Source organism: Prionailurus viverrinus, chromosome A1 (assembly GCF_022837055.1).
Source record: "Prionailurus viverrinus isolate Anna chromosome A1, UM_Priviv_1.0, whole genome shotgun sequence".
Lineage (NCBI taxonomy): Eukaryota > Metazoa > Chordata > Mammalia > Carnivora > Felidae > Prionailurus > Prionailurus viverrinus.
In genome coordinates, this window is record NC_062561.1 from 113,073,375 (window position 1) to 113,089,319 (window position 15,945).

The 15,945-nt window shown below is 38.3% G+C and overlaps 1 protein-coding gene across 4 annotated transcripts; it reads left to right on the top strand.

Moving 5' to 3' along the window:
• Nucleotides 1-1,542: 1,542 nt before the first annotated feature.
• Nucleotides 1,543-13,264, top strand: LOC125168818 (F-box/LRR-repeat protein 21). 4 transcript variants are annotated; one of them, XM_047864212.1, is made up of 8 exons: nucleotides 1,543-1,623; nucleotides 1,964-2,018; nucleotides 3,990-4,081; nucleotides 5,327-5,422; nucleotides 7,634-8,000; nucleotides 8,566-8,688; nucleotides 11,796-11,967; nucleotides 12,339-13,264. In XM_047864212.1, the coding sequence occupies exons 4-8, from the start codon at nucleotides 5,340-5,342 to the stop codon at nucleotides 12,980-12,982; spliced, it is 1,389 nt and encodes a 462-aa protein (XP_047720168.1). In that variant the 5' UTR covers nucleotides 1,543-1,623; nucleotides 1,964-2,018; nucleotides 3,990-4,081; nucleotides 5,327-5,339; the 3' UTR covers nucleotides 12,983-13,264. The 4 variants fall into 4 exon arrangements, with proteins under 4 accessions (XP_047720168.1, XP_047720176.1, XP_047720193.1 ...); XM_047864220.1 differs by lacking the exon at nucleotides 3,990-4,081; XM_047864237.1 differs by lacking the exons at nucleotides 3,990-4,081; nucleotides 5,327-5,422 and having other exon boundaries at nucleotides 1,549-1,623.
• The last annotated feature ends 2,681 nt before the right edge of the window (nucleotides 13,265-15,945 follow it).

The window sequence follows — 15,945 nt, forward strand, 5'->3', positions numbered from 1 at the left end:
TGGGTGGCTCAGTCAGTTGAGCATCTGACTTCCTCTCAGGTCAAGATGTCACGATTCATGAGTTCGAGCCCTATGACAGGCTCAGAGCTTGGAGTCTGCTTCACATTCTGTGTCTCCCTCTCTCTCTGCCCTTCCCCGCTTTTCTCTCTCTCAAAAATGAATAAACGTTAAAAAAAATTTTTTTTAAGTGTGGGTTTGGATGTGATAGAAATAGATCTCCAATAAACTGTAGGCAGGAATGTAAAATAGCCTCCTTGGAAAACATACTGCCAGTCTTTAGAAGATTAACATATGCCTTATATACAGCGCAGCTATTCCACTCCTGGGTATTTACCGAAGAGAAATGAAAGCATAACCGTATACAAAAATACGTACAATAATGCTCATAGCGGCTTTGTTTTGTAACAGTCACCAACTAGAAATAATCCAAATATCCATCTTCAGGTGAATGGATACCCAAATTGTGGTATACCCACACAATGGAATACTACTCAGCAACAAAAAGAAAAATTACCTATGATACATCCAGTAACATGGATAAGTCTCAATACAATTATGCTGAGTGAAAACAGCCAGGTAAAAATAAGTACGTACTCTTTGATTCGATTTGAGAAATCATTTGAGAAATGATTTTTTGAGAAATGATTTTTGAGAAATTTGAGAAAATGCAAACTAATGTATAGTGTCAGAAAGCTGATGGGGGAGGAGATGAAGGAGGGATTACAGAGAGGCATAAAGAAACTTTTGGAAGATATGCATGTATTATCTTGATTGTAGTGATTGTTTCAAGGATGTCAAAACTTACCAGATTCCATGCTTTAAGTATATGTGGTTTGTCCATTACACCTCAATAAAGCTGTTGGAAAAAAAAATCTGGGGAAACAATTTGTGTCAATTTGGAACTATGTTCATGATAAGCAACAATGGAAGTTCCAGAATATTATGTATAGTCTGACCTCAGATCTAAAAAAAAAACAAACAAAAAACAACTAATGATTAAGAAAAAGTAATAAAATCCTCATCTCTGTGTCCTTTTTTGGTGTATGTATTGAAGCTCAGGTAGTTTACACAATGAAGGATTGCAGTGGTTAGCCCCAGGGAATGAGATGTGGCATAGGACGGGGGAGGTAATATACACATATTTAACACCCAGCGGTTACCACTTTTGATATTTTAAGTTTCAGGTATTTGTATATTAATAAAGGTGTGCTCTTTTGTGGGAGGTTTTTTTCTAGAAACTGGAACTATTTGGTTGGGCGTCAGTTTTACGGCGTAGGTGGTCACAGAGGTGTAGCTAAAGAGCAGCAGGCAGACGACCTCCCACTCATCGCCTAGGGAGGCGCCCCGGGGATCGCGGAGCAGGTGCGCACTCGCGCGCGTACCCCTCTCGAGAAAGGCGGGGCTGGGCGCTTGCGAGGAGGGGCTGACGCGGGGCCTGGGCGGGGCTAGGGTGGAGGACACCAGCTGCTTCAGGGGTCTCGGTCCGCTACCCGGCGCCGCCAGCTCTGGGTGGAGGAGGGACACCGGAACGCCGTCGGGGTGGGCGGGTCCTGTCGAGCAGCAAGGCCCCGGGGACGCCGCCGAGTCGCGCGCGCTGCAAGCCCCGAGGTTACGTGCGTGAAGGTAGCATTTTCTTGTGGGGGTCGCAGTGGTCTTCGAGGAGTGCGCCTCCGGCTTAGAAGGAGTCGCGGGCCGGAGGCCGGGTCCTGCCTCCCGCGGCTGGAGACCCGGAGGCGCCGGCGGTCCCCGCGCTTTATTCCGGGCATGAGGAGGCGTGACCTGGCATCCCCGCGGGGGTCGCCCGAGGCTGGGGGTTGGCGGGAGCCCCGAGGAGCGGCCGCACCCCGGATCCTGGCCCCCAGCCGCCTCGCAAACCCGGCATTTGATTTGCCCCGAGGTGGGGTCGTCTGGCGGGTTTTACAGCCTCGGGTGGTTCGCTTCTCACGTGTGTGTCTTTCCACAGGGCCCTGCGCAGGACCCGCGTGCGCGAACTCAGTAATTTTCTTCCTCTGTGGAGGGTAAGCTTTGACAGGGCCGTCCGCAGCCTCCCGCGGCCGTCGGGCGCGCACTCGGGGATATTGTTTTTAGGGTAGTTGCGGAAAATGCGCAGTGGTCACGGGTCCGCGTGGTCGCTTTTGCGCGACTGCCGGGGGAGGGGGGTGGGGGTGGGTTCCGGGAGGGTAGCGGCGGAGTTTATGTTTGCCATAAAGAGATGTCCGAGACAGAGGTAGACTTAGACCTTTCCCGCGACTTGGGACATTCTGCACTCAAAGGGGACTCGTTTTGTCTTGGCCCGTGTGCTCGGAAACTTTTCCCAAAATGTGAAGTTGAATAGATTAGGAGGATTTTCTCAGAAAAAAAAAAAATGTTGCAAAATGCTTTCTTGAATCCTTTGTTTTAACTGTTAGGTCCTGGACCCTCCCCAGTTCCGAAGGCTTCTCCTGGTCTGGGACCTGGCCTGCCTTTTCTCTTTCAGAGTCTGGCTGGAGAGGTTGGGGATGGGGAAGGAGAGTAAAAAGCTTACACAGCCCTCCCTCCTCCATCCAGGGATTCTAACAGATTGCCCAGTTCAGGTTCTATATAACCCTCTCCTTGCATCTCAAAAGGTGTTTTCAATCTACACATACTTTGAAAATTTCAGTTTTCCTATGAGTCATTAAAAGGAAACATACCTTTTTTAAAATTCAAAGTTTTTTTTCAATAAGCATATCTTAAGGGCACAGAGAGACTTTTGAGAGAGTATAAAAAATTGCTAAATCAATGGTGAGAACACCAAAATGCTGGAATCACTGCTTTAGGAAAGATTTTATTTGACGTAATACTTCTTTTTCTCTTATTGAACCCTTGATGATACTGTAATTGATTTTCATATTTTTTTGAAATTGCAGTTTTTAGATTTAGAAGGAAGCTGAGGTCATGTGGATTTTAAAGACTGTAAATATTTTTTACAATATTTCTAAAAAAATTATGTTTTGTTTTCTACCTGGATGATAAACTCTAGGGAAGAAATGTTGGCCTTTAGCATAATTGACTCTTCCATTAGAAAGCCATGTGTTTTTTGGGGTGCCTGGGTGGCTCAGTCCGTTAAGCATCTGACTTCATCTCAGATCATCATGGTGGGTTTGAGCCCCACCATCAGGTTCTTTGTGCTGACAGCTCAGACAGAGTCTGGAGCCTGCTTCCCATTCTGTGTCTCCCTCTCCCTGTGCTCCTCCTCCCCCCCCTCCCCAAAAACAAATAAACATTAAAACAATAAAAAAATGAACAAAAAAAGAAAGCTATGTGTTTTAAAGCTGATCTTCAGCCCATCTGTCCAGGCCCACCTTCCTTGATTAGGATTTCAGACCCCTTAGCAGATGCCTTTTAATCTGTCGTAGCAGCAATGAGATTTCTAGTTTGCTGTTTTAGAAAGCAGCTTAAATAAAGGACCTTTGATAATAATTTCTGTTCATTTTCATGTTGCTGCTTCCAACAACTTTGTCTAGGTTTTAGGTAGTTTTGAATCTTCTATTATCTGTAATATTCACACAATATTTCTAGCATTGTGATGACTGAAAACTTGAAACTTTCTAAAATACTTCCTGTGTATTCATTTAACCAATTCTGGAAGAAGTGATGATGCAAAAGATAGTTGTTTCCATTGCTGCCACCAGATTGGCTTCAAGATGTTCGTTTAATGTCTTTGAGAATGTTCTTCTCAAGAATACTGTCGGAGATTTCTTAAATACTCTTAGAGGATCCAATTCACATGTTCACCTGTTCCGCCAAATTAGTAAAGATAACAAAAAAGGAAATTGGGTTAGAGTGATTAGGCCACTAAGTGGATTTTGAGTCATTGTTACATTCTTTGCTGAATGCTAATAAATCTTTTCAAACTCTAGACTTGCACTGAAGATCAGTGTCAAGCTATCCTTTTTTGGAAGTTTGGTTTATCACTTGATGGGGTCCCATAGTCTGATTTTATGTTCTTCTGTGGCTCACAATTCCAGATAGTCACTCTGAAACAGCAAACAAGTGTCCTCAGTACCCAGGGAAGTAGTTCATCTGATTCTGAAGACTCCACTGAATTGATCGGTGATAGGTACTTACTTACCATCTTCTTAGGGGTTTTAGATAATAATTCACTGTTGTGGTACCCTTGCTAGATTACCGCTGTATTCTCCAGCATACACAGCGGCCTGCAAACACAGAATTAGTCAACTTGATACCTCAGTAGAAAATTTTCTGCAGTAAATAAAATTGTGTGACATCTGATGAGGGGACTACAGGTCATTTACCTTTCCCTTATTTGTGATATTCCTTTGAAAATGTGCCAGTAGCTCCTTTCTGCCTACTTCCGGAGTGGAATACAAAGTGGGAGAACCAGCCTTGCCATTAGCTTGTAAATAGTAGTTCGGATAGGAGTAGAACAACGGGTAGTGGTGGGGAAATGAAATTGTGGATGTTAAACTCAAATACGTTTTCCCTATCTGTGCTCCAAAGCTCTGTGTTAGGAGTTGGATTCAGAGAGAAATTGAGAGCTGGCAGGTAGTAGATAGCAGCTATTAGAAATTTTTAGTGGATTAATAGATTGCCCCCCACCACCTCCTCTGTATAGTTGAATTTGGCTTATGAAAGTAGTAAGAACGCATTTATTTATTTATTTTTTACTTTACGACATTTATTCATGATGCCAAGGCAGTGAATTTTATCCCGATGTAGACCTGTTACTGTTTTCTTCTATGTGCATAGAATGCCTCTAACTCTGGTAGGTCACTGTGCCTAAAATTGGTCAGACCTCAAAGATGTTAGGAATGAATCGATTATGAATGAATCAGTTATATCTATCAACATCAGTGAAAAACTTAAAAGACCACAAAAGCATGTGTTAATAGGAGACTAGTCAAATGATATTTGATAAAAATTTGTGTCTTCTTATTTAATTATCATTACTCTAGTGGCATTATGTGCTCCTAAAAACTGGAACTGAAAGATTTAACACAGCCCATAAGCAACTACATAAAATCTTGGACTACTTAAACTTTATGTAATATCTCTCCATACATGCTCATTAAAATATGAATTTTCAGAACTCTCTGATTGATCGCAGCCTTCTGAGTAGAACCCCCAGTCTAATTTTGAGTGGTGACGTTCCCGCTAACCAGCCGAGTTGTTTTTATGGACTGGTTTCCTCCCAAGTAGAAAATAATTGTTTGGGAATCAATAATTGCTAAACAAAATCCTTCAACGTAATGCGATCGTATCTAAATATCCTAAGCATAAGAATTATTGGATTTTTCCTTATATATTCTGATGAATATATTTTTGTGGTATTTTGCCAAGCTAGGAAGTGAAATCACATGGATGTTGGTGAGTACCCCATGGCAGCTGTTACTTCATATGGTTCGTTCAGAGTGAACTATAACTTGGAAGCCTCCTTTAGGTAAGAAAGTTGGAGTTTGAAAGAGAAATCAATGATCATGTATGTTTAGGTTAGAATTTTTATGTCATGGTTTTCAAGCTAATAAAGATTAATTTGTCTTGCCTTCTAACATATATTTTAATGGTGCTCCCTGGAACTAGATTGTATAAAATTTATGATTTGTGGGGGCACTGGGTGGCTCATTCACTTAAACGTCCAACTCTTGATCTCAGCTTAGGTCTTGATCTCAGGGTCATGAGTTCAGGCCCTGTGTTGGGCCCCATGCTGGGTATGAAGCCTACTTAAAAAAAAAAACAAAACCCCCCCCCCAACTTTGTGGATGGGTTTTATACTCTGAAAATAAATGTACACAAGGAAAAGGGAAATGAAATGTTATTTTTAACAGAATTACCGGTATTCATCTAATATCTGTTATTTCTGGTGATTTTATCAGTGAATTTGCAATTTAATATTTTACTGAATAAACAAAACAATCCATGTTATGTAGAATCAGATTTAATGTGTAGCACAATCCCTTTGTTTACAACTGCAAGGCAGTTTTCTAACCTGGTACTTAGATGAAATTTTCATTTGACTTTCTGTTTCACTGCTTTTCCAGTGAGGGATTATATTAGCGACAACTTTTTTGGTGATAACTTGTAAGATTTTAACAATACATTCTGTAAGCTTACCGAATAAAACACGTACAGGCAAAATGTTTATAAATGTGCTCTCAATTTAGGATCCACTGTACATTCTTTTACCTTACTTGGGCCATTGGATTTCATTTTAGGGCATTAAAATTAAAGAGTAGGTCAGCCCTTTCAAAATAAGTGTATTTTGGAAAAAGAAAACAAAAATAAGCGTATTTTGAATAAGCTTTGAATTATTGATGTCAGCAGTTTCATATATCTTATGTTATGTCACTGGACCGTTTCTCAGTCATGTGCATAACTGGTTGATTCATACTAAAATGTGTGTGGTAGCTCTTGAGATATAGCTTTGCAACTATTTTTGCTTTTCATTTTAGTTTTCCAAACCCTAAAGATGACATTTCATTTTTGTAGCAACTTAATAGGTCTGTCCCGCTTTTGGGATCCAACTTTCTCCTATAATTAAGAAATGTTTCACATCATACAGAGATATATATATTTCTAATGTTCAGGGATGAAAAGAGGGTTAAATAGTCTACCAAAGTTAAATAAAGTTCAGAACCACTCTTAGCATTATTTTGCCTCTGAAATAATTGTGTGCTTAAACACTTTGGATTCTTATGTAGAATGTACACACAAGATAACCCTATATACTTGGGTGTATCTGGACCTGAAATTTGCTGGAACTTAGTTGTGTCTCAAGCTGGCTAATACCTGGAGATTCATTATGTCTTTTTGTTGGAGAAGACTACTCATTCCTTTGCTATTGAGCATCAGGTGCATTGCTTACAAGGCTCTGTCCCTGGTGTGTCCAGCTTCAGTAGAGCTTCTTTGTCCTGGGTGTCACCTGAAAATTGTGCTTCAGTTTAAGAAATGAAATTAGTTCAGAAGAAGGCACTGGGCAATTTAATATAACAACAATGACTGCAACAATGATTAAGCCTTTACTATGTTCCAGTACTTAGGGTACTCTAATCTTCACAACAGCCTTATGAGATGAGGTACTGCTATTCTCCCTGCTCTTCAGATGAGGAAACTGAGGCTTAAATTTGCTCAGACAAGATTGCATGTTTGTAAATGGCCCGGCTGGGACTTTTCCAGGCCTATGCTTTTGATTATGTTTTACTGTCTTTCAGAACCCCCAGGAGTTGTTAGCACAATCGCACTGTGATGCTTTCTTCTCTCTAGAAGTTAGTAAGAGTACAGTAATTGACCAGGAAGGAGCCTGGGACACACACTGCTTCCATAAACGTTTCCTTTCAGAAGCCTCCCCAACCACTCCCTCCCATTCACAAACTCAATCACATACCATTGCTTTATTCTTCCAGTGCGACTTGTCCCAGTTTCAGGGATGGCATTTCTCATGCTATTTCACGATTTGACCATAGCTCTTTGAGAGCAAGTTCCCTCTTACCTCTATATCCCTAGCGTGTCGCAGTACCTATCAATGCATGAAAGTAGATTGCTATTAAAATTTGTTAAACTGTTTTTCATTTTCTAATGTTAATCCGTACAATTAGAAGACACATGTCTAGGAAATGAGGAAAGTGTTATCACTTAACATTTTTAATGTTTACAGAATGAAGAGGAACAGTTTATCTGTTGTGAATAAAATTGTCCAGTCTTCACCAGCAGTGAAACAACCAAAAGTTGGGTTCTACTCTTCTCTCAGCCACACCCACATGCACACTGTTCTTCTAGACTGGGGGAGTTTGCCTCACCACGTAGTATTACGCATTTTTCAGTATCTTCCTTTAATAGATCGGGCCCGGGCATCTTCAGTATGTAGGAAATGGAATGAAGTTTTTCATATTCCTGACCTTTGGAGAAAGTTTGAATTTGAACTGAACCAATCAGCAACTTCATATTTTAAGTCTACACATCCTGATCTCATTCAGCAGATCATTAAAAAGCATGCTACCCATCTCCAGTATGTCAGCTTTAGGGTAAGAAAAGTGTTAAATAGAAACGACTTGCATTTTGTTAATGTCATTTTTTTGTAGATCTAGATCCCAGTATTGAAGCGGTCAATGAATTTTGCAGGATTTTTATTCTGAACAATTTCCTGTTTTTCTGTAGTTATTTGCATACTTGCATTTTGTTAATGTCATTTTTTTGTAGATCTAGATTCCAATATTGAAGCAGTCAATGAATTTTGCAGGATTTTTATTCTGAACAATTTCCTGTTTTTCTGTAGTTATTTGCATAGATTGAGGTAAAGAACTTGAGCTATAACTTAAACTTCATTTTGCTTCCTCTGGATTGTACTACTAAAATTCAGGTCATCGTAGAGGATTTGAAAGCATGGAGCACCTAAAAAGTTACTGTGTCACTAGCTCTATTTCTCACTTTTTGTCTGAGACCTTTTGTATAAAGAAAAAATACTAATTTGTTTTATAGCTTGATGGGATAAATACAGTTTTGTAATTGAATTCTGTTAAATAGTTATATTACCAATAATTTTCTGATAACTTACCTTCAGGAGATTAAGATTTAAAATTGTCTTTGTAGGTTGACAGTAGTACTGAATCAGCAGAAGCTGCCTGTGATATACTTTCTCAGCTGGTAAACTGCTCTCTCCAGACCTTGGGCTTGATTTCGACAGCCAAACCAAGTTTTATGAATGTGTCAAAGGTAAAGATGCCAGGCTTTTTTGTGAGATAAACAAAAGTTCTCAAATATTTCAATCTAGGCAAAAAGGATTCTTTTACTAAAAGTAGATGGTGTCTTCCTTATATTCAGAGAGTTACTTGAGGCAGTTTTCTCTTGACTAGCACGTATTTTTGCTGAAATAGCTTATGCATAGTTTCATTCTTTACATATATTTTGTAATTTTAATAATTGTTTCTACAGTAGCTATCGTTAATGTAAAATTCAGATGTTGTACTTAGGATTTTCAAGTGCCTTACTTAGTTTCTTTGAATATAGAGTGTGTATGGCCAATAGTGCATGTCTTTCTTGTAATTCTATAGCTTCTGCATTGGAGGTAGAACAGCATAATTCTAAATGAACTATACCAATTAGGATGATATTGGTTTCTATAAAATAGAAACTCTAAAACGATAGTAGCTTACACAACATGGCTGAAGTTTATTTCTCTTACATTAAAGAAATCTATGCATGAGCATAGCTGGGTGAAGCTGTTGGGATCTCGAGCCCGTTCCATGCATTCCATTTTCTTTGAGGCATTTTCTTCATTTTCACAGTCCAAGATGGCTTTCTGAGCTCCAGCTATCACATCCTGTTCTAGGCAGCCAGGTGGAAGAAGTGGGGGAAGAAGGGTATGCCCCCTGCTTTTCAAGGACGCTAGCCATGAGCACCACATAATGCTTCTGTTGGTATCTCAGTGGCCAGCACTTAGCTCTGGGGCCACGTCAGGTTTCTGTTTGATGAGGAATATTTCTTAGCTCGCTGGTAATGTGCCCAGCTAAAAATTGAGACTGGATTACCAAAAAAGAAGGGATGAATGGTTGTTAGGAAGCAGTCAGCAGTCTCTGCTGCATAAACTAGTAACTGTCTTCATTCAGGCTTCAGCTTGGATGCCATCTCTTCAGACAAGCATTCCTTGACCAATTTTGTTAAAACAGTGCCCCCTCCCCCAGTTACACTCTACTGTATGTCAATATTTTCTTTATAACATTCATCAGTGCCTGAAATTACCTTATTTATTTAGCATGTTCATTCTCTTCTCCTAGAACAAAACATAAGTTCTTTGAGGGCAAGGTTTCTATTTTGTTTATTTACCACTGTAAACCTAGAGTTAAGTAGTGCCTGGTATATAATAAACACTAAATTATGGGTGCCAGTAAAACCGGCTAATGGAAACCTTCCTGTTGAAGAGGACCGAGGAATAGTAGCATCTTCTCTCTCATAAACTGGGTCATGGCTCTCAAGCATTTCCACCAGCTTGTTTATCTTTTTAAGAGATAGGGAAAATGGGTCATTTGGGGATTAGAGTAATATAAGCTATCCGATGGAAACTTGCTACTTCTAAACAGTTATTTCCTTGTATATGAATGATGGAATCAGATTAGCCTGAAATTGTTAGATTCTAAGCTGTCTCAAGTGCAGCACATCAGCTTCTTTTCTGGGTAAGCTGATGCAGTCACGAGGGTGAGGCAACAGTGATTAGCAGACTTCCTTTCAAGCTCTGCCTTTACAGTTAAATGAGTTGAGTGGCTTCCGGTAAAGTTGTGTATCTCTCTTGAGTGTCAATTTTTTTCACTTGTAAACTGAGGAAATATAAAATACAAGGACAGTATTTTGTTAGGCATAGGTGTAGAGGGTGCTGAAGGAATATATGGATACGATAATGAAGTGTGTACTCCAATGCTTAAAAACATCCTTCAGGACCATAAGGGTCCATTGAGAGTTGATGAAAGGGAAAGTAAACCTTAAATTTCTTAAAGAAAACGTGATGTATTTCTCTAATAATTTTTGGCACAATAAAATTTGGTAAAGAGATCTAGCTATCCACCATTTAAAAATTTATATACATCCATTTACAATTAGTATAAACCAGTGTGCTTGATTATAAATGAACTGAGACATAACCAATTTGGTCATTATTTTTTAAAAAATTTTTGTAATGTTTATTTATTTTTGAGAGAGACAGAGCACAAGCGAGGGAGGGACAGAGAGAGAGAAACAAAGAATCTGAAGCAGGCTCAAGGCTCTGAGTTCTCAGCAGAGAGCCTGACATGCCTGACATGGTGCTCAAACTCACCAGCTATGAGATCATGATCTGAGCCAAAGTCCAAAGCCCGTTGCTTAACCAACTGAACCACCCAGTGGCCCCTCCAATTTGGTCGTTCTAATAGGAGTAATAGAACCTTTGGCAGAATCTGGATGGACTTTGAAAAAGGGAAAATGATCATGCATGGATTTGGTTTTCAGACTGTCAAAAATTTTGAAATTGTATGCACTTTTTGGAGTCTTTATTTAATTTTCTACAAAAGGCATATCACTAAAGAATAAGATTATTTATTTATTTATTTATTTACTCATTCACCAACAAATATTTATTGATCTCCTACTATGTGCCAGATATTATTTTAGGTACTAGAAATACAGGAGTGAATAAAACAGATGAAAATTTTGTTTATTCTATGGCAGGGGTTGAAAAGATTCAGACAGTCAGTAGTTTAGGCTCCACAGGCTGTAGTTCTGCAGCTACTCATCTCCAGCATGGTAGTGTGAAAGCAGACACAGACAGCATGTAAGTGAAGGAGCACAGCTGTGTGCCAGCCACACTTTAATTGTGAGCACTGGAAGTTTCATATAATTTCCACATGTCACAAAATATTATTCTTTACAAAACTTTTTTCAGCCGCTTAAAAATATAAAAACCATTCTGAACTCAAGAGACATACAGTAGCATACTAGGTTGGATTTGGCCAGCAGATCATAAGTTGCTAGCCCCTCTTCTAGGAAATAAATATAATTATATCCTTTTAATATTGGCAATCACATTCTTAAGATGGAACATAATTGGAAGATGTGTGTATGAAATTTTGGAAACATTCTTCCTTTCTTGCCATTCCATTTTTCAATTGTAAAAGTATGAAAGTATACTTTGTCTTCTACTGACTAATGGTGTCATGAAAAACACTAATATGTTGATTGCTTTCACTGTGTTTTTGTTAGTAAGTGTTGATATAAGTAGTTTTAATGGCCTATTTGCTTGAAGCTCTAGATGTTTAAATAATGTTTCCACAATTCTTTCCTTATTGCTGCGCAAGTCTCATTTTGTGTCAGCACTTACAGTTGTTTTTGTCAACTCAAAATCATTATCATCGATCAAAATTGAAGATACACCAGTGGATGATCCTTCACTGAAGATTCTCGTGGCCAATAATAGTGACACTCTAAGACTCCTAAAAATGAGTAGCTGTCCTCATGTTTCATCTGATGGTACACTATATCTTTTTAAGCTTTTTTGATGTTTTTTTTATTATACTAATAGTAATGTAATTTCATACTGAAAACTACATGCTTATGAAACAATTTAAAAAGTAATATTTTTTCAAAAGAAGTCTTAATCTGTAAACTAGGCATAGTTTAAATTGCATCTAAAAGTATTTTAGTCATAGGTGTATTTTATTATACATATATTTTTTATTACTACATATAATTGTATGCCTGTATCTTGGCATCCATCTCAGAAATCATTTCATGTCTATTTTGGCAAATAATGAATAACTAATGTCAAATTTAGATTTATGAAATGTTGTGTTAGTATCAGTAATTCTTGGTTCTTAAAAGTTTTTCCCTGTTTCCTGCAGGAATCCTTTGTATAGCTGACCATTGTCAAGGCCTTAGAGAATTGGCATTGAATTATTACATTCTAAGTGATGACCTTCTCCTAGCCCTTTCAAGTGAAACTCATGTTCGCCTTGAACATCTTCGAATTGATGTTGTGAGTGAAAATCCTGGACAGGTTGAATTTCACACTATTAAAAAACAAAGTTGGGATGCACTTATTAAACACTCCCCTGGAGTTAATGTTGTTATGTATTTCTTTTTATATGAAGAAGAATTTGAGGCATTCTTCACAGAAGAAACCCCTGTTACTAACCTTTATTTTGGTCGTTCGGTAAGCAAAGCAGCTCTAGGCCGGATAGGTCTTAACTGTCCACGACTAATTGAGTTAGTGGTATGTGCTAATGGTCTTCAGACTCTTGACGATGAACTTATTTGCATTGCTGAATGCTGTAAAAACTTAACAGCCTTGGGCCTCAGTGAATGTGAAGTGAGTTGCAGTGCATTCGTTGATTTTGTAAGACGGTGTGGGAAAAGGCTGACCCACCTCTCCATAATGGAAGACGTTTTGATCCCTGATGGTAATTATAACCTAGATGAAATTCACACTGAAGTCTCCAAATACTTGGGAAGAATATGGTTCCCTGATGTCCTGCCTATCTGGTAATTAGCTACCAAAGATTCTTAATTTTTTTTTTTATTGGTAAGATAAGCTTCTTTCTGTCTATGCAAATGTAAATTTTAAGATGCATTGTTGAAATATTTTAGGTAAGGTATATTAACATTTGCAAACTGTCTTAATGGATTGCAGCAAAAAACATTTGAAAAAAAAGTAGGAGAAATTTTAAGAGCGAGAAATATCCATAAACAGGGCTTAGATCCTGTATTGTGGATTAGGTAGCTGATATGCTAAACGCTATCACTGGTTTGTAGATGAGTTCCTCAGCCTTCCTCGAAGGGATATTTTAGCTTGCTAAATAAAAAATTTATAATATTGAGCTTCGGATCCCTAAATTATGATGTTTATAACTTTATATTGCTTTAATTCTCTTTTATCTTGGTATTAGTGTGTTTTACAAGATATGTAGTATTAAAAACTAAGAGTAAAATAAAAGTATAGTTACAGAGGCTGACTCAATTGTACTTAATTTTTAGCACTATATAAGATCATATTATAATTCAGTAAACCATTTCTAATTTCTAATACACTTTGAATTCTACTTTATTAACATTAGCTTGAGAGAAAATGTGCATTAGATTAAAATTAATACTGATCAATTTAATAAAAATATTCTAATTGTTCATTGATTATGCTTCTGAAAATTTTAAAAAGTAAATTTTGCAGAGTGTCTCTGGGAGGGAATCAGCATTTACTGACCTAATCCTCTGTATCTAGAATTGTCCCAGAGGTCCTTTGCAGAAGTGATCTTCTAATTTCATTAGTGACACAACTAAAACTCTTTAGTAGTTATGTATTGACTCGAGGGTGAAGATATATGCTTAAAATGACCTACAAGACCCTACATAGTGTGGCATCTCCCTAATTGTACCAAACTTCCCCTTGGCCCTTCTCCATTGTCTTTCACTTCCTTAAGACTGCCATGCACTCTCTAGTCAGAGGGCGTGAGGATGTGTTCTTCTTTCTGCTTAGATTACTGTCTTTGCTCCCTCAGATATTTCCTTTAGATGTCATTCCTTCAGGGAAGCTTCTGACTTTCCACACTCTGTGACTTCTCTTTGTGGCAGTCAGCGTTATTGAAATTTGCCATTTGCTTCTATGATTATTATCTGTTAATTCTACTGCACTGTAAGCTTTATCAGTGCAAGATCACTGTTGGGTTTTGCTCACTATTGCATCCTAGCATGTAGCATAATACTTAGCAAATAGTAGACTCTCAGTAAATTTTACTTAGGTACTTGCATTTCCAGACTTGTTCCCTTATGCCTTCCCTTAATATCTTGTTTCTCTCCCAGAAAGCAACTTAAAAAGTTGCTTCATCTAAACTTAAAGTAAAAAGAAAAAAGAAATGTTTATTACTTTACAGTTCTGAACATTTTTTAATTAGGAAAAAATTTTAAATATTCTCACCTGTTAAAGAAATTAGAATAGAATACATTGTGGTTTGTACGTGGTAGTTTTTTTTAAAAAGAGCATATTTTAGATCTGCCTTTTTTAGAGCTTGTATTTGTGCAAGCATTCTCAGCCCTGCCCCCGTGTTCTTTCTCAGGGCAAGCTGTGTAAGAGCGGGCATCTTACCTCATTTACTTTTGTGTTTGAGACTCTCAGACTGGTGTGTGGTACATTAGTATACCCTCAGTAAGTGGGAGTGGAGCTCATATACTGGTTAAAAAATAAAACCAGTTTCTTAAAGACAGTTGTTACTATTGCAGAGCATGTCCTTTATACCTTAAGATTCCAGGAGACTACAGAAGCGGCATATAAGAAGGCACTCAAAGTCTGGTTAGGATAACGGGATAAACATAAAGGAAATAGGATAACCAAGATGGAGGGTCGGGCTGGTTGAAGATCAGAGTAATGGTGGAAATAGTGAAGAGGTAAACTTTCGGTCTCTCCAAGTATTACTCTAACATGACATGGTGGAGGAGTCAGGGAGGAGTATATATACCTGAATGGTAAGGTGGTGGGATGCCAGTGGTGGTTTCACCAGAGAGCAAAGAGAGGGACTAAAGAAGGGAGATCAAGATGGAGTTTCTCCCTGTTACCTACTAACGCAGAGCGATAATGAGTACCGGTGGCCTCTTTTACAGTTGCTGCTCTAATTGGTGGTTTTTAGGGACCCAATAGTCAGACGTAGTGAACTAGGCAATAAAATAACCCTTACAAAGACAACTCAGTAAAATTGATCAGCTCAATTACATGACCCTGGTTGGTCTTTTATTGGCTTTATAAATTGAATAGCAAACATTTTTAGGATAGCCAAAACAAGAAAATACAGAATATTTTTGATGCTTTATCTAATGAAGATGTCTCCATTTACTTTGGAAGCCTATGAAAAGTACTGTTTACTTAAGATTAGAGGATTCTAGATTAAAATGGCCACTTATCTTGTCCTTCCATTAAATTACCTTCCTGCAGAAAACTCAGAACATTTTGTAAGTAAAAAGTAATTTTGTTTCCGTTACTAATTTAGTCATCAAACCTGACACAATTTTTGAAGCATATTTTGCTATCATTTCACAAAGGAAAAATAAGTTATTTAGTACTATCACTTTCCTATCATTTGAACCTTAACAATACTTTGAAGATGTTGACACCCAGATCTAAAAGGAAAAGGAAATTAAAAAACAAAACCCTCTGATGCACCAGAGGGCGCTGTATTCTGGTTCTTGATAAGAGTAATCCTTGGGTCTTAAGTTTGCATTTCCATTCAACAGATACTTTGCTTATCCAGTTCTAGGCAGAAGGCAGCATTCTTGGGGAAGCTCTCAGTTCCTGGCAATGAGTTTGGTCTTTTAAACAATTGCTTAGGAAGGTTGATTATTTATTGTTCAAACATTTTAGGGCTCCTTTAAAAACTGTCTTTGAAGTCTCCATGCTGTTGTCTATTTTGTGTTCTCAGTGGGAACACAGTCTTTGTCCTTTGAAAGCAAATTTAATTTCCGGAAACA

Bases quoted from the DNA above. Each gene is read 5' to 3' on its own strand.
- LOC125168818 (XM_047864212.1), top strand. From the start codon at position 5,340: ATGGATGTTGGTGAGTACCCCATGGCAGCTGTTACTTCATATGGTTCG. The intron at 5,423-7,633 runs GTAAGAAAGTTG...TAATGTTTACAG, and splicing joins AACTTGGAAGCCTCCTTTAG to AATGAAGAGGAACAGTTTAT. The intron at 8,689-11,795 runs GTAAAGATGCCA...TTGCTGCGCAAG, and splicing joins GTTTTATGAATGTGTCAAAG to TCTCATTTTGTGTCAGCACT.